Genomic DNA, 21,967 nt, shown 5'->3' with positions numbered 1-21,967 from the left:
GGGCGGCGCTGAGCGCTCGGCTACGCGGGCGCAGCGCGGGCGGAAGTGGCGACGCTGGCGTCCCGGGAGGCTGCGGAGGGCGGCAGTGACGGCCCTGGCGCTGACGGCAGCGGCCCGGGGGGCGGCGTGGACGCCCGCGGCGCCGGCTGGGGTATCACCGCGGGCCTCGACCCCGAAATGGCGCTGCTGGCGGAGCACCTGCTGAGGCCCCTGCCTGCGGACAAGCAGATCGAGACGGGGCCCTTCCTGGAGGCGGTGTCCCACCTGCCGCCCTTCTTCGGTGAGCCGGGGAGAAAGGGGGAACTGGCCGGGAGCCCTGTCCCAGGGAGCTCCCAGATGCACCCGCTTCCTCCTTCTCCCAAACATCCCCAAACCAGCCCTTCCGTGGACACCCCAAATCCTACTTCCCCAGGCACCAAAGATCCCCTTTTTCTGCAGGCACCCCAGATTTCCCCTATCCCAGACTGCTCCCAGATCCTCTATCCCCAGAACATGTCATATCCTCATCTCTTCCTGGACATTCCCAAATCCTCCGTCTCCCCAGACACTTCATCCGTCAGATGCCTGCGGTTTTCCACCCGCTTGTGCGCCCCAAACGTCCATCTCCCGACAAAACCCCTACTCTACCAGATCCCCAGTTCGGCAGTCCTCCGTCTCCCCCAAAGAGTCCCACCGTCCCCCACCACCCAGGTCTTTTATGCCTCACCCCATCCTCCTGTTCTTCCCCTTCTGAATGGCTCTCAATTCTCTCCCTTTAAAATGAACCCCTCATTTGATAAACCCCCTCTTTTCTGTAAATTCGCCCATTCTCTCCCTCGTGGGACGGTGTGAACCCTTCTTTTCCTCAGAATTCCAAATCCAAGACCCCCACCCCCTACCCCTACTCCAGGGACAGAAAGCCTGGCAAAGTGAGGAGGGAGTTTTTGGAGATGGAGTCGCAAAACTCTCGGGCCCCCTTCCTGGCGAGAACCACCTAAACTTTCCCTTCTGTTTGGAGCAGGGGTCGGGACCAGGGGACCTGCTTTGTGGGGTGACATCAGACACTGGGTGCTTGGGGTGGAGTCCAAAAGAAAAAGCCCCCTCCCCCCATTTGTCATGCCCTGGGAGGTCGCAGGAACACCGGGAGGCGGCCCTAGGGTTTCTCCCGTCCTCCAACCCAGCCCACACCCTGGATGGAAAATGGGAAACAGAAGACTAGGGCCCTGCTCTTTGCCTTGCTGGTCTCCAGTGAAGAATGCAACCTGAGCTCTGCTCTCTTCTCTTCATGTGGGCTTTCCCCGAAACCCCGCCCTGCTGGTTTACTTGGTGGCCTTGCTGGAGAGACCAGTCCCCAGGGCAGAGTCCAGCAGAGACCTGCAGACTGATAGAGCCTGACACTCACTTGAACTAAAGGGATGGTGGCACCCAGGGTGGTCACGCCCTTTGCCCCGGAGGGTGATCAGGGCTCCCAGTGGGCAGTAGTCGCTACAGTGCCGTGGGCTCTGGGGTGGTTGTGGCTACGTGAAGTCACATCCCTGTTATCTTCTTCCACCCTTTGAGCCTCAGCATCCCCATCTGTGAAATGGGCATGCTGATCTCCGAGGCTAGCGGCAAGGACTAAATAGGTGGAGTGATAAGGTTCCAAGGCCTTTAAATGCCAAACACATCTTAGCTATTGGGGGCGTGGTTGTTATACAAGTTCCTGAGTTCAGTTTTGGTTCCTTCATAGCGTAGATGATTGATTAACGAGTGTTTGAGTGAGTGCCATTGGCTGGTTTGTATGGTTCTCAGACCTGGGTCTTTCACATCTACTGTCGCATCCCTGTTGCATCCCCAGAACAATGCCTGGTGCACAGTAGGTGCTCAGTCAGCACTTAAATGTACAGAATATTCTTAGTATCGGTATCTCCATGTTGAGATAATGCTAAATCTCCAGGCAGGAGCTTGGGAACTGTCTGATTTTAGCATTGAGGAGCTGTTGGTTTTTGTGATGGGTTTTTCCCTCCTCTTTTAGTTCTACAAACATTTGCCCTGAAGAAGGATTCAGAATCTGTTTAAGCTGTTGCTGCCGGTGGTGCTAAGTCGCTTCAGTCATGTCCGACTCTGTGCGACCCCATAGACGGCAGCCCGCCAGGCTCCCCCGTCCCTGGGATTCTCCAGGCAAGAACACTGGAGTGGGTTGCCATTTCCTTCTCCAGTGCATGAAAGTGAAAAGTGAAAGTGAAGTTGCTCAGGCGTGTCCAACTCGCAGCGACCCCATGGACTGCAGCCCACCAGGCTCCTCCGTCCATGGGATTTTCCAGGCAAGAGTACTGGAGTGGGGTGCTGTTTAAGCTAGTCCTTCTCAACTCAGAACAGTTTCACCCCCTCAGGGGACAATGGGCAGTATCTGGAGACAATTTTGGTTGTCACACCCTGGGGGGGGAGGGGCATAGGGAGGTGGTACTGGCAGCTGGAAGTCAGGGATGTTGGTAAACACCCCCAGGGCACAGCACAGTCCCCGGCCACGGAGAACTGAGCCAGCCCCAAATGTTAGCTGTCTCTCAAGGTGGAGAAACCCCCGAGGTAAGCTCTGTGGCCTTTTCCTCCTGCACCGTCAGCAAGGTTGTCCGTCATTCTGCGTCCAGGGGCACCTTCACTTGATGCGAGTGTCGGACCAGTTTTACAGGAAAGGGGATGGTGGTGGCTGGAGCCTGCGGGGAGCTGGTGCCTGGGTAGGAGAACGTCCCCTCCCCCCTTCCCCGATCTCAAAAGACCCTTGTGTTTGCTGCGAACTGGGTGCCGTGGGCCGTCACATCTGTTGACAGGGCCGCCGTTTATACAGAAGCCTCAGTGGGTCAGCCCACAGAGGATAATTCTTAGCACTGTTTGAAAAATGTGATGATCTGTTCTGAAGCATTAAGGTGTTTCTCGGGAGAGGGTTCCTCCCGAGGGTTGAAGTTTGGGGAGGATGCTCCCACCAGTGGCTTTCCCCTGGCATGCGGGGGTCGATGGAGATCGGCCCATCTGCTCTGACACATGGGCTTTGTCCGGGTCTTGGGAATGTCTGGTCCCTTGGGTGATCTGTGATCTGGGTGCCGTGTGTGTCTCTGGCATGGAGCAGGTCTGAAGTCTGAACTCAAGAAGTCTGAGTGGCATTGTGGCAGTTCCTTCCAAAGTAGGGTTTCTCCACCGTGACACTGCTGACATTCGGGACCAGGCCATTCTTTGGAGTGGGGGTGCTGTGGGTGCTTTGTAAGATGTTCAGTGGCATCCCTGGCCTCTCTCTGCCAGATGCCAGCAGCATCCCATCTCCCCAAGTGTGACAACCAAAAATACCTGCAGAGAGACAGAGTCACCCTCAGTTGAGAGCTTCCCCTCTTGATGTGAATAGAGCAGAGGGCTAAGAGCAGTGTTTTTAAAAAGTATTTATTTCTTCAAGGAAGATCTGTTTCTCGGAGGAAAAATTGAGGAAGAAGAAATGATAAATTAAAAATCTCCCTGCCATTTTTTATTGAGCTTTATTCCGTGCTAAGTAGTCTATGTAGATGAGTTCACTTAATCCTTTCATGGCTTTTTGAGGCGGAATTTTTTGTTGTTATTTTTTTAAAAAACCTTTATTTATTTGGCTGCATTGGGCATGTGTGCTTCTCGGCCTAGGGGACTTTAGTTCTAGGACCAGGGATTGAATCTGCATCTTCTGAATTCAATATATAGTCAAAGTCACTCAGTTGTGTTCAACTCTTTGCGACCCCATGGACTATATGGTCCATGGAATTCTGCAGGCCAGAATACTGGGGTGGGTTGCCATGCCCTCCTCCAGGGGATCTTCCCAACCCAGGGATCGAGCCCAGGTCTCCTGCATTGCAGGCAGATTCTTTACCAGCTGAGCCACGGGATTCTTATCCACTGGACCACCAGGAAACCACCCAACCATCAGGAAAGTCCTGTTTTGTTTTTTGTTTTTTTTTAAGAGAAATCAGTGGTGACATTTCAGACTATTTTCCTTTCAGACCCATTTGTCTCTTTATCTGTCTTTAAGGGGAAAAGGATAAACTGCTTTTTTTTTTTTTAACCCACCCATATAGCATAACCAGCTTTCCATGTCAACCATCATTTTTCAGAGCTACTTAGAATTTTGTTGTTTGAATGTAGCCATAAACTATTTAACCAACCCCCTGATGTTGGATATTTACATTGTTTCTTTTATTTTTCTCTAGTAAACCATGCTACAGTGAACATTCTTATGTTTATTTCTTTGCATACTTCTTTGGTTATTTCTAATTTTTTGAAGGGAAGTTACTGGGTCAAAGCAGGTGAAGGCTTTACATGTGTTTAGCGCAATCACATTTCTTAATGCTTCATTGGGTGTGGTTTAGGGCAGAATTGGTTGGGCTTGATGAATGCTGATTCTTTTGGGCTGCAGGTCATATGTGGTTCAGGGCACCTGTACCCTGGGCTTGTTCTTCCATATCTCTGGTCTGAGTCTTCCAAGCCGGATAGGTTTTGCTGTGTCCACCTAGAGGTCAACAACCCTTTGTCCGTCTTCTTTCTCCACCTTGACCCAGTAATTGGATCTCACCTCTGATCAGTTTGCAGTTGACTTCTGTGAGGCCCTTCTCTCTCAGCTTTTACCGTCGTTGGTCGATTACACAACTGTTCCAGAGCATTAGCAATTGAAGGGTGGGGAATGGAGGGGGAGAGAGGCGAAGGGAGGGACCTAGTTGTCATTTAGTTTTGTCACTCTCTGTCTAGAAGCTTCAGTGGCTCCCTATTACCCCACCTTGAAATCTATGCTGTAGCCTTTTTGAATGGCTTGCAGCCCCAGAGATGGTACCGTGATATCACTTGCTTCTGGCTCTATACCTGCATCAGAGTCTCACTGCCTGGGGTACCACTTCTCTCCGGCCCATCACCTTCCTTTCACCTGGATGGGTTCCACTTACACTAAAGTCACTTATGGCAATGGGTTTTGCAATTTTTTTTTTTTTTTTAATTTTATTGAGGAATAGTTGCTTCCCAGGTGGTTCAGTGGTAAGGAATCTGCCTGCAATGCAGGAGACACAGGTTCCATCCCTGGATCAGGAAGACCCGGGAGAAGGAAATGGCAACCCACTCCACTCCAGTAGTTCTTGCCTGAGAAATGCCACGGACAGAGGAGCCTGGCAGCGTCCAGAGAGCTGTGAAAGAGTCAGCCGTAACTGAGCCACTGAACCACAGCATAGTTGCTTTATGATGTTGTGTTAGTTTCTGCTGTACAACGAAGTGAATTGGCTGTGTGTGTGGACACATCCTCTCCCTCGGACCTCCCTCCCACTCCCCCACTCCCCCCACTCATCCCAACCCCGGTTTTGCAACTTTGAACTGAACCAGCCTGCCAGCTCCTCTCATCCATTGGAGGTGCCTTTGCAAGTAGGGAGTGAGGTCTTATTAACTTTGAGAAGCATCTCCTGTGTGTTGGTGAGACCCACTCGTGAGCTCACCTGGCCCAGATTAGAACCTGGCAACACCTGAGCAGAGGGCTGCCGCTGGCCCCGTTGTGTTAACCTGTTCGTCTGTTGGCTGCTTGGGAGGCTTAGAGAGAAGTTGCTTTGAACCCGGGTTTATTGTTGCTTATTGAAGTTATTTATTGTTGGTTTATTGAAGTCCCTGAATTGGAGTCTCTAGATGGATGGAAATTGGTATCAAGCAAAGCCAACCTGAGCTTGAATGCCAGTTCCACGGTGTCCCAGCTGTGTGTCCTCACCCAGGAGCTTCCCCTCTCTGAACCTGCAGCCCCGACTGCAAAAGGGGGAAGGTAGGCCTCCCAGGGGGGCCAGTGGAGGTGGCCTCCCCCAAATGATGTTGGCGTCCAATGCGAGAATCTCTCCACCTTTTTGCACAGGTGGGGCAGACAGCTTCCGAAAGCCTGAGAACCTACCCCTCTTGCCACACTGCCCTTGGGCAACAAGGTTCTTGCAAAAAGAAGCTGCCTCGGGCTCTTGGTGACCAGCTGCCAGGGCTAGGGGCCAGCTGAGCGGCCTGGCTGCTAGAACAACTCTCATTTATAACATCCAAAGGCCAGCATAGAGCATGGACCAGTGATGTCCACCACCTTTGTTCTTCTAATGATAAGGAGATCTTCTTGATCTTCTGGGTTCAGAAAAGTCCGGCCCTGAGGTCAGGGATGGAGGTCTGGCCTCTGCTCCTGGAGGGAAGAAGATGGAGAAGCCGGAGGGAAAAGACCCAGATGTCCGCTCTGTCCCCTGCGAGCTCGTCCAGCCCCCACCTCATTCTTCATCTGTGAGGTGTCCGCTGCATAGGGCTAGTTGCAGGAACAATGCCCCATTGTGAATTGTGTCCCAGGCCCCAGCAACGTGCCTGGCAGAGCATCGGTGCCCAGCCAATGGGTAACTTGAAAGGGAATGGAAAGAATGCATGACAGCAGCTTTGTAAGGTATAATGCCTGACCTCATAGCTAGCGTAACCCGTGTTTTGAGTGACTTCCATGTGCTTCAGCATTGAATAAGCCGATCTCTTATTTCCATTCCTCCTCCTCACGACCTTATGAATTAGGAGGAATGGGCACCACTTTACAGAAGAGGAGACCAAGGTTCAGAGTGGTGAAGGGATGTGACCAAGTCACACAACGAGGAAGGGCTTTGTAGGGGGCCAGCCCTGCAAACAAGTCTTTCAGAGCAGAAAGGACCTTTTTGAGCTGTTTTCGGGGAGGGGAAATGCTGGACGTTCCCATCTGGCATTGACTGTGTGCTTATTTCAATGAGCTTATTAAAATGGCAATGTTGAGTTCTAGTCTTAGGTCGCATTGTTTCAGTTTTAAAAGGGCCTGTATGGATGTTAACTGCTTGTGTTACATTCTTACCATGTTACTCATATCAGGGCTTTTTTTTTTCTCCAAATTGTTATTGTGTTAACTGTATCTGAGCCTTTACAAGTCCTTACAATGGATCAGCGCTCCCCGGGGTCCTATAAAACCTCTTCTTTCTGTCTGCAGTTCCGTGGCCAGCTCACTTCCTCTGGCTAAGAAATGATTCATTTTCTGCACTGCTGTTTGGCCACCTTCCTTTCACCTCTCCCTGCTGAGATCTCAGACTGTAAGGGTCAGGAGTGCATGGTCCTTAGTTTATAACTGGAAAGTTCCTGCTGATTTTACCCATATCCACACCTTTCTCTACCTCTCCCTGCTCCCTGCCTTCATCTCTTTCTCTCTCTCCCTCTCTCTTCTTTTTTGTCATGCCTGTGGGATCTTAGTTCCCCAGCTAGGGATTGAACCCAGGCCCTCAGCAGTGAAAGCACAGAATCCCAACCACTGGACCACTAGGGAATTCCCTTTTTGACATCTTATTTATTGGAATCATACGTTCTAAAGAATGATGCTATAACGTATGATAATAATTATTATAATCATAAAGAATGATTTAAAAAAAATTGAGCCAGAGATTATGCTAACCCCTTTATTTCTACAACCCCATTTAAGCCTTGCAATAACTCTATGAGATGGGGTCTATTATTAACCTCATTTTACAAATGTGGAAGCTGCAGCTCAGAGAGGCTAACTATTTTTCCCAGGCCACACAGCAAGTAAGACAACTCATTTTCCCATTTGCATTCCCAATTGCTGGCTGGTTTTTGCCAAAGGGGACAATTGTGGATAAAGAGAGTTGGCATGTCATGGGGGTGATTTTTATTTATTTTTATTTTTTTAATTTTAAAAATTACTTTGAAATTTCTTTAACTTATTTGGTTGCACTCGGTCTTAGTTGCAGCATGCAGGATCTAGTTCTCTGACCAAGGGTCAAACCTGGGCCCTCTGTATTGGGAGCACAGAGTCTTAGTCATTGGACCGCCAGGGAAGGTCCCAGGGTGATTTTTAAAAGTACCGTTTGGCAAACATTCTTTCCTCTTAGGTAGAATTTAGAGTGGGAACTAGTTTTTGAAAGGTGGGCATTCTTGGGCTCTTATGCTTCAAAATAGTCCTAATTGCAGACTGAGCCATCACACATGCACACCCCACATACCATCAGATTAATAAATGATTCATTTCCATCAACTGTAATTTGAGTGCCTCCCATTATGATCCTTGTAACCTAGGATCTGTAAAGTTAATCTGCCCCATGTGATTAACAGCGAAGCCTTACTATCCAGCTATTGAAAAAAAAAATTGAATTTGAAATAGAACCTCCTCAAACCAGGCCCCTAGCATCCTGACTTTGTCTTCCTTTTTCAAATGGATATTTACAGGTTGGGCCCAGATTTCCCACACTGAACCACACAGGCTGAAAGTGAAGGTGTGCGTTTTAAAAGCAGAATGGTTTTTGTTCTTGAGTGAAAATTATTCCTGAGATGAAATGAGAGGGTGGGGGCGATTCGGTCACCTTGTGGCCAAGTGTTGGGAGCATCACCTACTGGAAGAGATGGTTGCCTGGAGAGGCAGGCGTAGAGGGGGCAGCTTGGGTGGAAATTTCCAAATACGTGCTGGGGGCTTGCTCGGAGCGTAACAGCGGGTGCTTTCCCACTACACGGAGGCCAGAAAAACAGGAAATGAATGTGATTCTGTGCAGCATATGGGGACTGCTGGGCTTTGGGGAGTTCTGCTCTCCGGACAACCTCAACCGTCTGAACTACGGCAGAGACCTGGGCAGAACTGTCACAGAGGTCACAGAATGTTGCTGGGTGTCTGCTTCCTCTTATTTTGTCGGTGATGCTGACAGAGTTGGCTGTTTGCTCTCCCAGGATCTCGCAGAATCAAAGCACTGCCGAGAAAGCATGAGGAATTTTTAAAAAACCACACAAAGCTGGGGACTTCCCTGACAGTCCTGTGGCTAGGACCCCACTGCCACTGCAGCGGGCATGGGTCCCATCCGTGGTCAGGGAACTAAGATCTCACACGCTGCAGGACACAGGCAAAAACAACTACATAATGCTGTCCTAAAACCCTGGAAACATACCATGTAGACCCGTTTAGGGAACAGTTGAGGGGCCCTGTGATATCACTGGGTCACACCTTTATCATAATTCCTATTTTTGATGATGGCCCTGTTTAGTACACGGCAGATGGCTTACTGTACAAACGCAGGGATGTTTGACTTACGTTTGGATAAGTTCCATCTAGGATGGCTGAACTAGAGAGAAAGTCGGTTTTGGGTAAGTTCCATCCAGGATGGCTGAACTAGAGGGAAAGTCGGTTTTGGATAAGTTCCATCCGGGATGGCTGAACTAGAGGGAAAGTCGGTGCGTTCATCAAATTTGGTAGATGGAAAATATTTCACTGCTTTTTTTTTTCACTATTGAGATTAAATGTCTTTTAATTGTCCATTTTTCTATAAGGAGGTTATTTCTTATTAATTTCTTAGAGCTCTTTACATATTAGGGATAATAGTCTTTGGTCTATGATATTTGTTACATGGGTCACCCCCTCTCCTAAGCAGTTTGCTGTTTGGCTTTGATTGGTGATGGGATTTCCTCCCATGCCCACCCCATCCCATATAGAAGGTTTTTGGGTTTGTAATCAGACTTATTGGCCTTTTCGTTATGCCTTTTGGGTTGAGTGGCACGCTTAGGAAAAGTCTAAACAGAAGGGGCCATTTGCCATGTGTTCCAGGTGACCAAGGCTTGACTGTGTTTAGAATCCATGACCATTTAGTGGGATCGTACTTGATTTTTCTTTTGTTTTTGAGATGACTTCTTTTTACTCTGGATGTGAGACGATAAAGTAGAAAGTCACCCAAGCCCCCTCCCTCCCTTCTGGCAGGTTCCGGGTGCCGTTCTAAAGAGCCCATTGGCTAACAATAATGAAAAACAAGTTTGGGATAACTGCAAAACAGGTAAAACTGGAAAGGTAATTTTGAGGCAGGACTGTATTCTGTATGAAAGGTAAAACTGGGTAACCTGACAAGAAACGCATCGTGTCCAGAGCAGGGGCCAGCGTGAGTTTCAGCTCTTAGGCCACTGTGTGCTCAGGGGTCAAAATCATTTTCGGTTTTCCGGTCAGAGACCTCTCACTTTTGCCGAGCTCACACACACACACACACACACGGATGGAAATGTTCTAGAAAGAAAGGCTAGAGGGGATGGTGGTACCAGCCTTGGGTCTGGAATTGTGTGTGAGTGCCTGACTCTCACTGGGTGACCCCGCACCAGTCGCGTGGCTCTTCAGGGCCTGGTGGCTTCAGGCTGAGCCAAAGCAAACAGAAGCCCAGAGCCGTCCACAAGGCGTGTGGAGGCCGGCTTCACCTGGAGTGCCTCCTGTTTGCCCAGCGCCGTGGGGCTCTGGGAAGGGAAGGGCCTGAGCCCACAGCAGTTAAGTCACTTGTCCAGAGTGACGCCAGAGCTGATATCTGAACTCAGGACCGAGGCTGCGTAGCTCTACCCTGCTCCTCCTCTGATCACAGGCGGTCCAGATGCTGCCGACCCATCTGCTGTGTGTGCTTCTATGTGTACACACCACCCGCCTCTCCTGGGGGCCATCTCCCAGCCCCACCTCGCCCCTCTCTCCTTCTGCTCCCTTCCTGGCTCCAGAAGCCCATCCAGGCCCCACATCCCACCCCACGTTGAGCAGAAGCCTGGTCTCTGCACGGTGGCCATGACCTGTGAGAACAGCTGCCTTGGGGCCGGCTCCTGCCGATCACGACGGCCTCGGGCCCCATGTGGCGTGCTGTCGGGAGAAGGTGAGACAGAAAGCCTTTCTCCCCGCCATCTGGGGGTTGGGGGCGCGGAACACTCAGAACCACACAGAAGCCATTTCCAGAGCCAGGGAAGCCGAATGTTACTCTCTGCATCTCTAAAATGCCTGTTGACTGACCTGAGTCACTGCAAGAAGCTGGTAAGCCACCCACAGGGGGCTGATGATCACCAAACCCTGGTTCTGCACCTCCATGCGGGATGGCGTTACTCGAAAATCAGGCCGCAGTGGTAATCAAATCACAGCCAGGCTCTGAGCCCTGATTTGGCGTGCACAATGCCTCTGCCACCTGCCCCACTCCCCCATCACAGCAGCCACACAGGGACGGTGCCTTTGCAGACGGGGAAACCGAGGCCAAGCCCCTTCCCATAGCCTCTACCATCGTGGTCGTGTGAGTCCTCAGACCCGTGCGTTGGGTCAGTCTGCCCTACAGGAATGTGGCTAGAAAAAGAACCTGGTAGGGGTGCCTCTAGATTCACGTTTCCCCCCATCTGCCGCCTCGTTCATGCCCCTTTCTGGGGTCCAGCTTCATGCCAGGTATGGGAGTGGGGAGCAGAGCCGGGGACAAAGCCCACCTGGTCTCCGCCCTCTCAGAGCTCAGGGGGAGGTGGACAGAAAACAGATTTACACGTGGAACCACAGGGACAGTAGCAATGCAGTGAACTTGGAGAAAAAGTGGAAAGAAGAAGTCCGACTTTTATAAGCAGGAAAAAAAAAAAGCCTGACATTCTCTTCCAGTATTTTATATGAAAAATTTCAAACATATAACGAAATTGGAAGAATTTTACAGCAACTATTCACATACCTGCCATCTAGATTCTACCATTAATATCTGACTGTACCTGTCTGTCCACCTCTCTGTCCATTTGTCAACCTGCCTCATGTCTTTGGACAGCATATATTTTTGAAAGATAAGGAGGTGAAACCATGGTCATGCCTTTAGAAGGGTTTTGCCAGTCCCTACAAAGCCTATGCATGGCACCTGCCTGGCCCCCGTGAGACTCGGAATTGGCGACCCTTGGCTGCAAGTCAAGAGGGAAGAGTCACTAGTGGTGGAGAGTCTTGACTGTCTTGTATTTTTTTTTTTTTCTTAAGGAGGTTTCTTTTATTTTTTGGCCACTCCGCTTGGCATGTGGGATCTTAGTTCCCTGACCAGGGATTGAACCCGCGCCCTGGGCAGTGAAAGCACAGAGTCCTAGCCACTGGACCATAGGGAGCTCTCTGCATTATTACTGCGCATCGTCATGCTTCTGGGGAGTCGTGGTAAGTGTCCCAGTGGAGGACACAGAGCAGGACTGGCAAACTGCTCAGGCTTCCCAGGTTGGCCTCGCAGGATGAGGTCAGCAATACATCAGGGAGGATGAAAGGGTGGGTGGACTCATTACCTCATTAACGCCCTTGGGAGGATCTGGTGAGACAGGATGCCTGCACCCCCGCCTGGCACCTCAGAGCAGCTCCTGCAGCCACCCAGGAAGGGAGACGTGACCCCAAAAGGGTGGGAGAGAGGCTGGCAAGCTGAGAGGAGGGTTTTTCCGTTCAGGCTGAGGCTCTTGTACCCGGGAGCCTGCAGTTGGGCGAGGCGGCTGCCCGGGCCCCAGGGGGCCTCAGTTGGGAATCTGGAGAGTAGAGGTGACCGGGGGCGCAGGCCCTGTGCTCCCACTCAGCGGAGGTCCTGGGGGACCTGGTGGTTTCCAAGCCTGGCTGACGTTTGCTGGAGCGTAGAGCCTAGCCCTAGTCGCGTCACAAAGACGGTCAGAGTTCATTTACTGAGGGTTGCCGCGCCGGGCACTCTGCTAAATGTGTTCAGTGAGTGGATTTCAATCCCCACCACAACCCTGTGGGATAAGTACAGGCGGCACTGGTGGTGAAGAGCCCGCCTGCCAGTGCAGGGGACGTAAGAGACGCAGGCTCCATCCCTGGGTCAGGAAGGGCCCCTGCGGGAGGGCATGGCAGCCCACCCCAGTATTCTTGCCTGAAGAACCCCTGGTAGGCAACAGTCCATAGGGTTGCAAAGAGTCGGACACGACCAAAGCGACTTAGCAAGTACACATGCTGCCCCATTTACCATGTGAGGAAACTAAGGTGCACGGAGCCCAGGCAGGAGACTTGCTCACCTGGATTCAAACCCAGTCTGTCTGGATTCCTACCTGACCTCCTCTCTATGGGGCTTGGGGCTTTTTCATGTATAACGTCCAGTGCTATTTCCTAAATGCACCTCTTTTAACAGCTGTGGTTAGAATGTTCCAGATGGCTGGCCAGGTGTGCCAGGTCACCTTGGGTGGAATTCAGCCCACAGGTGGCCCTCCTCCAGTCCTCTGCCCCTGTGCAGCCAGCTGGTGCGTGCCCGAAGCCCCTGCCTGGTCTGCAGACAAAGGGACGCGGGCGGGGGCTGTTTCCCCGCCAGGGGTTTTGGTCCCCACTTGTGGCCTGCTCAGGTGTCTTTGTCCCCTGGGCTGTGTATTGAGGATGCTCAGAGGTGGCGGGGAAGCACAGCTGAATTCAGGCTCTGAGGCTGAAGTCCTTGTTGAGTCTGCTCAGGAGAGAGCCGCCCTTCCCTGTCTGTTCCCTCCATGCCCAGCCCTCAGCAGGGAGCTCTGACCCGTGGGCTGTCTCTGGTCCCCGTGACGGCCTGCTTGAGGGGTCACAGAGGTGGGAAAGGAGGAGAAACAGGCCATAGGCTGCTCATATTTCCCAGGGAGCCCTGAGTTCCAGGCACTGCCAATTTCTTGGTCCACATTTCATCAACTCCAAGGAGCCACCTATTTTAACATGCTCTGTTGTTTCGTGAACCACCAAGAAAGGAACACTGCCTCCGAGAGAGAGCATTTGGATGTCAGAGATGAACAAAGTATGTGTCTTGGAAGTGGGTGGTTTCAAGTCATCCTCGTAGCAGCTCCAACCGCTTCTGTTGGCCCACTTGCGAGGTGGGAAAACTGAAGCTCGGGGAGCAGAAGGGACACTCCCAAGCCCCGACTGCCAGTGTCTGCAGAGCAGGGGTGCAGCCCCAGTTCATGAAGCTCTGTTAAGTGACGGGGGTCCCCCTGCTGGTGGCTTCTCCTAGGCTCCTATGCAGTCTCAGGACCATGGGGCCTCTGGGTCGCCAGCTCACTTCTGCCTTAGAAGCTGGTGAATGAGAAGGTTATCTTTCATAAATCTGGCCCGTCTTTTCCCACGGGCTAAGATTCCTTGAGCTGCTTCCTGGCCAGCTGGTTTGTTAGTGGCCATCTGCCTTGTCGGCCAAGATAGTTTCTCAGAGTGTTAGTTTCGTGAGATGCTCTACACTGTACTGTCCAATACAGTAGCCACTGGCCACATGTGGCTATTACATTTAAATGAATGAAAGTTAATAAAATTACAAATTGAGTACCTTGATCACACCACATTTGAAGTGCTCAGCAGTCACATGTGGCCCATATTAGATGGTGCAGGTATAAAACTTTTTATCCTAGGATGAGAGGGTGCTGTGGACAAAAGCACTTGCCCCTTAGAGAATCTGTTGTATTTTAAAGGCTCTGACAAGTCCTGCAGTAAGAAACCAGTCTTACTTGGAGCCCAGGACTCCAAATTTACTTGCCATGAACCGTTTTCACACCTACAAACAGTTCTTTCCTTAAACACATCGAGTGACCTTTCCTCCTGTCCCATGGCGGTCCTGAATATCAGCCCTGTTGGGATTCTAACACCTCTCTTCTTGTTTTGTCCCCAGATTGCCTCGGCTCCCCAGTGTTTACTCCCATCAAGGCGGACATAAGTGGCAACATCACCGTATGTACTTGACCTGGCAGCCCTGATACCCAGATCGGGGTCTCTAATCCCACCCGGGTTACCACTGCCCTGCTCCCCACTGCAAGCTCCCCAGGCTAAAGAACGGAAGGAGACGTGGAAAACAGGCCTGGCCCCCAGCTCCTCTGACTCAAGGCTCCAGGTTCTTGGTCCTCCTTGCAGTCATGCCATCCAGTCACAGCCAAACTCTGATTCACAGTCTGGAGGGTTGACCTGAGAAGGAACTGGCCGGTACTTGGATTCACTCCACCAAACAAAAAGTAAACTTCAAGGTCCACAGTTGCACTGACCCAGCCCTTCCCTTCCTCAATCCTTAGAGCTCCCGATGGCATCCCCCAACCACTGACCCTCCCCCGGCAAGGACCCACCATGAGGCTGGTGCTGTCATTATCCCCATTTTACAGACAGGGAAACTGAGGCCCAGAGCTGTTGAGGGACTCACAGCAAGGAAGTGGCAGAGGTGGGATTCACATCCAAACATCCTGCCTCTGACTCAGGAGCCTTCTTCCTGTTAGACATCTCTGAATCCTAAGGACCTGCTTGTGTTTGTCCACAGAAGCAAAACCTCAGATACTTGCGGTTCAAGGTGCTGTCAGCAGTGGTTGGAGAACGTGGACTCTGGGGTCTGGTCAGGGCTGGAACCCATTCCCACCTGCACCGGCTGGGTGACCCCAAGCACATCGCTTCGCCTCTCTGAGCCTGCTTCCTTATCTGTAAATTGGGACGATGGCAGGCACGGCAGGGTTGCTGTGGGGATTAGAGAAGGCTGTGGCTCTAAAGCGCCATGTGCATCCAGTGAATGCAGACGGTCCTGGGATTATGACTGTCATGACCAGCCCCCACTGCTGGTGCTGGTGCCCGTGGGCAGGAGAGCGAGGCTCTGGCAGGGCGGCATCTATGGAGGCAGCCTTCTCCAGGGGGAAACCCTGTGTGTGCTGTGTTTCAGAAAATCAAAGCTGTCTATGACACCAACCCAACCAAGTTCCGGACCCTGCAGAACATCCTGGAGGTGGAGAAGGAAATGTACGGGGCCGAGTGGCCCAAAGTGGGGGCCACGCTGGCACTCATGTGGCTGAAGAGGTGATGGGCTTGGGTGGCGGGCTGTGTGTGTGACCGGGGGGGCCAGGGGACCTGCCCTGCAGAGGAGGGACAGCCAACCCCGCCACTGCCCCAGGGCGTCTGCTCTGACGGGGTGAACGGGCACTTCCGTCTTCCATGTAGGCACCCTTCTTGTGCAGTGCTACTTAGTGACAGAGAAAAAGCACCCTGGGGGCCAAGTTCTGCCTGATGGTGACACTTGCTTGCTGGTTCAGGTGCAGGTATAAAACTTTTTATCTCACCAGAGGCGTAACAAACCCACGGATACTCCGGCCGCTGTGCTAAGCTCTTTAGAAACCTGATCATATTTTATGTGCTGTGAGTTAGGTATGATCATCCCCATGTATCCTCATGTCCTAGAGGAGGCTGCTGGTGGCTTCTGGGGGCCAATTCATGGGCCCAGGGCACAGGGACAGTGCTGGGACAGAGTGGCTGAGCTCTACAGTTGTGCAGGTTGTGCACTGCACAAAGATGTCCTGTCTACGGCCAGTCAGTCACGTCACGCACATGGCAGATTTGTATATTATGACAGCTTATTGACAGAATGACAGCATCTAGAGGAAAAAGAACTCTAATTCACATAAATTTGACCTGTGGGCTGGGGGCAGGGTACCCCGATATGGGATTTGAACTCAGATAGTCTCATCCTAGAGTTGACAGTGCTTGTGACCATGTTACGTATTGTCCTCGTAGCACGTACTTGGAACAGTGTATAGTCATTCCATCTTACAGATGAAGCCACTGAGGCTCAGAGAGGCCAGGCAGCTCGCTTGCTGAGCTCACGCTGCTCTATGCCAGCTCCCGAATTCCCTCAGCTGTGCAGACTCCACAGTCCCTGGCAGCAGCTACAAAGCCAGGGGCCCATTCTTTGTCCCATGGATGTTCCCAACATTGCCCCTTCTCTGGGGCCTGGAGTCAGGAGCCAGGAAAGTCGCTCTTTCCCTGGCTCCCCATCCCCAGAAGCTAACCCTCACACTCTCTGTGCACTTCTTTGGTGAAGTGGAACAGGAAGAGTTCTGCTCCCCTAAAGGATGTGGCCGGTGTGGGCATCAGGGCGTAGGTGGGCTGTAAATAACACCCTTATGGCCTATTTTATGACTTGTCCATGCTGAGCTGCCCTACTCTTGTCTGTCAGCTGGAAAGTCACACACCTGGAATGAGGAATGCCCCAGGTCCATCCACTGGCAGGTTCTGTAGGTTTCTCAGGAAGAGCCAGGCAGAGAGTGATGTTCAGGTCAGGAAGTAGGTTGTTTGTGTCCAGAGGAGACGTAGGCAGAGCCCGGTGACTGGGAGAGCAGATCCTGGTGGATGTCAACAAGTCGAGCACATAATAAGCATCTGCTGTGTGCTGTGCCTGGTGCTGGATGCGTGGGATGCTGCTTGGAGAGGCGTGGTCCCTCTTAGGGTATCACAGGCCAGCCCAGGCAGGGGGTCAGGCTGCGGGGTGGGTCATGACAGCAGGATATCAGAACCTGGAACAGAGGGAAATCAGGGAGGGCTTCCTGGAGGAGGGTTACCAGTTAGCATCTCCAGGACTGAGCAGCAGGGTCCCAGAAGGAAGAGGCCTTGCAGGGGTGGGAGGGCAGGAGAGGTGCAGAGTATCTGCCCCTTCAGGAGGATCTGGTCCAGCCAGGGCCCTGGATGCAAGGCGGGAGCAGGGAAGGATGTGGTGGGATTGGGCAAGGATGAATTCCAGCCTCCTCGGGGGTCCTGGGAAGCCACAGAGGGGCATGAAACTCATCAGCAACAGGGTAAAATGGGGCTTGACAAAGACTCACCCCAGCTCTGGGCAGTGGGGGGATCGTAAAGGCTGGGAGAAGCAGGGGTTCAGGCCAGGCGAGGTGGCCAGTCAGGGCGGGGCTGGGACTATACCCTGAGTGTGGTTCACACTCCAGGCTGATCCCCAATGATTGAGAGTTGTGATCCAAGCATGGAGGAGTTCCTTCACCTCACAGGTGATAAAGCTGAACTTTATCCTTCCAGTCCTCGGGCCCAGCGTTTCTGCCCCAAGAACCCCCCAAACTGATCCCCACCCCCTTGCAGGGAGGGAGCAGAGGAGCCCAGTTAGGGAGTGAGACAGGCTCTCACTGTCTAAGATATGAGACTGAGATATGAACTCATATCTCAGCCTTTGACTGAGGCTTTTGGAGTACCTCTGTATTCCCCTCTGTGAAGTGGGCAGATTGTGCTGAGCTCGTCTCACGGGAAGGACTGAAGGGAGCAGGTGAGATAATGTGGAATAAAGGGCTGGCACTGATCTGATTCTCAACTCGGTGGCCCTGCCATGACTCACACCCTTCTCCTGGCTCTTGGAGCATCATCCTACCCCAGAGGAAGGGCTCAAGTGGCCACTGGAGGATGCGGACCATGGCACAGGCAGGGATGGAAGCGGGGAGCCCGCAGGATCAGACTCGCTCGTTTTCTCAGCATGTCCCTGGTCTGTGGTCCCTGAGCCCTTTGAGGACCAGAGCTGGGGCTTCAACGTGTGTTGACTGGCTTCGTCCCTCAAGCACGGATGGCCACGTGGCCATAGAAATGGGCAAAGCGCGTCCAGACCCTGCCCTCTGTAGACTTCACAGCCCAGCAGAGGCCATGGCCGGGGTCAGCCCCAGGCCTGGTATAGACGAGGTACTTGGGACACGTGAGGTGATCCCCTGGGAGGGTCACGTTACACGAAAGCAAGTGTAGACATGACAGCTGAGCGACTGCCCGCTTTGGTATTCCGGGGTCACGGGAAGTGCTTTATTCAGGTACATCCGGGTCAGGGTCCATCCGGGTCTCTGTGTAGTGGGTGGGCGGGGCCGGCGGGAGCGTGCCGGGCCCTGACGCACCGTCTCCTTCCCGGCTGCAGAGGCCTGCGTTTCATCCAGGTCTTCCTCCAGAGCATCTGCGACGGTGAGCGGGACGAGAACCACCCGAACCTCATCCGCGTCAACGCCACCAAGGCCTACGAGATGGCCCTCAAGAAGTACCACGGCTGGATTGTGCAGAAGATCTTCCAGGTGAGCCGCCCCACGGGCACAGAGGGACACCTGGGTTGTGGGGTTCGCCCTCCGCCCCACACTGCGTTGCTGTGGCCCCCCTGCCCCGTGTCTGTGTTTGCACCGCCCACCCTGAGCTCAGGAAGGACTCTCCCCCGTCTCTCTGGGGTGAGGCTGGTGCAATGAGGGGCCTTTGCTGCTCGGTGGGCATTTTCCTAGGTGCTTTGTGGCGGTTCTGACGAGAGGCAGGACTGGGAGACCATGAGAAGAACCAGGGCAGAGACGAGGCCCTCAGGTTGACGGTGGGCTGACCTCACTGGCCCCTTGGGTCCAGCTGGGACCCTGGCACTGGGGGGAACGGGGAGGGGAGGACGGGCCCCTGTGCCCACCCAGGGGGTGTCTGCTGAAGGGACATCTGCTCACGAGGCTCTTGGTGACTTGTGTTGGGGTGATGGTGACCACAGGCCTTCGGCACCAGCCCGGCTATGGGAGAAGCCCACTGGAGAGGCGTCGAGAGCCCACGGGTGCACTGCACACTGCCCTGGCCCCCCTTTCTCCTACAGCACCCACTGCCCACCCACCCTCTCTGTGGAGAGAATGGGGCTCTGAGGGCGGGTCTCTGTCCCGCGTGGTACAGGTCAGGGGCAGGCAGGGGCAGGCGTCAGCTGAATCCAGGCAGGAAATATGGCACCTGTGAGCCATCCGCCCTGGCAAGGCTGGGGACAGCACCCACCCGGGGCACGGACTGCAAGAGCCCTGCCCCCCCCCCCGCTGCTGCCCACAGAGCCTTGCCGCCTGTGAAGGTCTCAGGACCACCACCATAATTGGGGGCCCTGGGTGCCTTGCTCAAGGCAGGCTGCCCTTGGAGGGTCACTTTCACGAGAGGCCCTGTCCTTGCCTTCATTTCACAAATGAGGCAACTGATGCCCAGAGACGTTAAGTATCTTGCTAGAGGTCACACAGTAAGAAATTCCTGAGCCAGGATTCGTGAGCTTCAGTATACTTATCTTGCAAATAGACATAAAATAGGCCCTGCCTCACAGGCTCATTGTGAAGAGTCTATGTATTATTCTGTATACAGTGCTTGGCATGTTGAAGCTATTTCTATTTTGATTCTTTTTTTTTTTTTTTTTTTTAATTGGAGGATAATTGCTTTACAATGGTGTGTTCGTTTCTGCTGTACAAGGTGATTCAGACATGAAAGTGAAAGTTGTTCAATTGTGACCGACTCTTTGCGACCCCATGGACTATACAGTCCATGTAATTCTCCAGGCCAGAGTACTGGAGTGGGTAGCCTTTCCCTTCTCCAGGGGACCCTCCCATCCCAGGGACCGAACCCAGGTCTCCCGCATTGCAGGTGGATTCTTTACCAGCTGAGCCACAAGGAAAGCCCAAGAATACTGGAGTGGGTAGCCTTCTCCAGGGGATCTTCCTGACCCAGGAATTGAACTGGGGTCTCCTGCATTGCAGGCAGATTCTTTACCAACTGAGCTATCAGGGAAGCCAAATCAGTTATAAGAATACATATATACCCTCCCTCTTGAGCCTGCCTCCCTCCCACCCCCCCATTTTGATTCTTAATGATGATGTTATTATTTGTAATTTCCTCACCTTCTCAAACTTGTAGCCTAAGCCTTTTTATCCGGTTGCATTGTTTTCCTTCTGGTTTGGAAATTGTATGCATTTCTGGTTCTCTGGGCTATTCAAGTTGTCAGGGAAGCCCTGAAATTGAGGGAAATGTTGCCCCCGGAAGATCAAAAAAGGAACAGCACAGATCCGCCATCCTTTCCCCGCCCCGGCCCTCAGATAGTGGGTCTCAGGAGGAAGCTGTTCACCTTCTCGAGCAGGGAACCCACCGGAGGGAAGAGGCCCATCCTCGCAGAGCACCTACTGTGTGCCTGATACTGTACTCAGCACTTGGCATGACCTCCTTAATCTTGACAAGAGCAGCCCGGTTGGGTGGGTGTCATTGTTATCCCCATTTTACAGATGAGGAAACTGAGGCTCAGAGAGGCTAAGTAACTTGCTCAAGGCTCACCACTAGTCAGCAGTACAAGCTGGAATTTGAAGCCAGGTCTGGCTGTCCCCAAAGCTTCCTGCTGTCCCTCACCCGGTAGGAGGGGACACACACACAAACCCCCCTCCCTTGGCCTTTCCCGTCCAATGCCATGAATAACACAGACCTCCTGCCCAGCGCGAACCTTGGGGGCGTTCCCTCCCAGAACCTTACCAGTGGCTGGGGCTCCCCCTCCTCTAACTGTGCCACCTCCTGTCACCCGTCTTAAGGCAGCACTGTACGCGGCCCCCTATAAGTCCGACTTCCTCAAAGCGCTCTCCAAGGGCCAGAATGTGACAGAGGAGGAATGCCTGGAGAAGATCCGCCTCTTCCTGGTCAATTACACGGCCACCATCGACGTCATCTACGAGATGTACACCAGGATGAACGCCGAGCTCAACTACAAGGTGTAGGCCAGCTCCACAGCGGGTACTCCGGACTGCACACCCCCAGACCGCAGACCCCTTGCAGGAACAGGCAAACCCGAATCACTGTGAATCTCGCTGGCCAGCTGCCCCCTGCCAGTGGTGCGCCCCCAGAGCAGCCTAGAGTCAGGCCAGGGTCTGCAGGGAGCCAGCCCTGGTCTTTTAAAAGTCACGTTTGGGATCTGTCCTCCTGGAGCAATAAATAACCATCATACTTCCGAATCTCCTTTGAATTTCATGACAGCACAGACTGACTATGCCTTCATTTCAGTGTGGTAAAAATCAATTAATATTTCTAATAAATCAAGTCCTAGGGTTTTTTGGTCCCGTCCAGCCCCCACTCGGAGCATGACTCTGGGGGAAGTGGTGTTAGATCCGTCACTTTGAAAATAGGCACGTGTCTTTCTGAGGAGCTGGCTGACTGATGTTTTGAGTATTTTAAGGACCATGAGGGGGTTTGATCTGAAATTATACAGGGCCCCTCTTGTGGGACTTTTTTTCTTTTTAAAGCAAACTGGTGTGTGTTCTCATGTGGTTTGCACAGCCGAGCCTCCCAGCACTGTCATTAGAGTCCTCTCTTACTGTCTTTTGCCAGACAGTGTTTTTTATAGCTGAAACCAACCAGCAAGCCTTTGATGACCAAGGGGAGGCTTATTTTAAAGCTATCAGGCACAAATAATCAACCATAGATGACTGTATTTGCATTCTTCTGCATAATTACCTTCTTCAGGGACAGCCTTTCCAACCTAAGCAACTACCTACCATGTGTATTCTTTTGAGGAGGAGAGGATGAACCCACGAACACGCCTTACTGCCTTACTGTCCTTCCTGGCTCTAAAAAGAATTGTCTTTTTAAAGTGTCGGGATGACCAAAGCAACCCACAAAGAATTGATGTATGTTTAAAAACCCAATGAGGAACAATTGGTGATTTTTATGCAGAAACTAAATAATCCTTAATAAATAAATCTCTATTTTGGAATCACA

General features: G+C 52.4%; 1 protein-coding gene across 1 annotated transcript; it reads left to right on the top strand.

Moving 5' to 3' along the window:
- The first annotated feature begins 63 nt into the window (after positions 1-63).
- On the top strand, positions 64-21,967 carry GLTP (glycolipid transfer protein). Its single transcript, XM_061141719.1, has 5 exons — positions 64-280; positions 14,346-14,404; positions 15,369-15,502; positions 18,372-18,522; positions 20,788-21,967. Exons 1-5 carry the CDS (start codon positions 178-180, stop codon positions 20,968-20,970), a joined length of 630 nt encoding a protein of 209 aa, XP_060997702.1. The 5' UTR covers positions 64-177; the 3' UTR covers positions 20,971-21,967.

This window comes from Dama dama, chromosome 5, assembly GCF_033118175.1.
Source record: "Dama dama isolate Ldn47 chromosome 5, ASM3311817v1, whole genome shotgun sequence".
NCBI classification, from domain to species: Eukaryota; Metazoa; Chordata; class Mammalia; order Artiodactyla; family Cervidae; genus Dama; species Dama dama.
This window is presented reverse-complemented; position numbering and strand designations above follow the sequence as displayed.

Excerpts from the sequence above, each read along its gene's own strand:
- GLTP (XM_061141719.1), top strand. The coding sequence starts at position 178 with ATGGCGCTGCTGGCGGAGCACCTGCTGAGGCCCCTGCCTGCGGACAAG. Across the intron at positions 14,405-15,368 it reads ACATAAGTGGCAACATCACC|AAAATCAAAGCTGTCTATGA; the intron begins GTATGTACTTGA and ends GCTGTGTTTCAG. Across the intron at positions 15,503-18,371 it reads GCACTCATGTGGCTGAAGAG|AGGCCTGCGTTTCATCCAGG; the intron begins GTGATGGGCTTG and ends TCCCGGCTGCAG.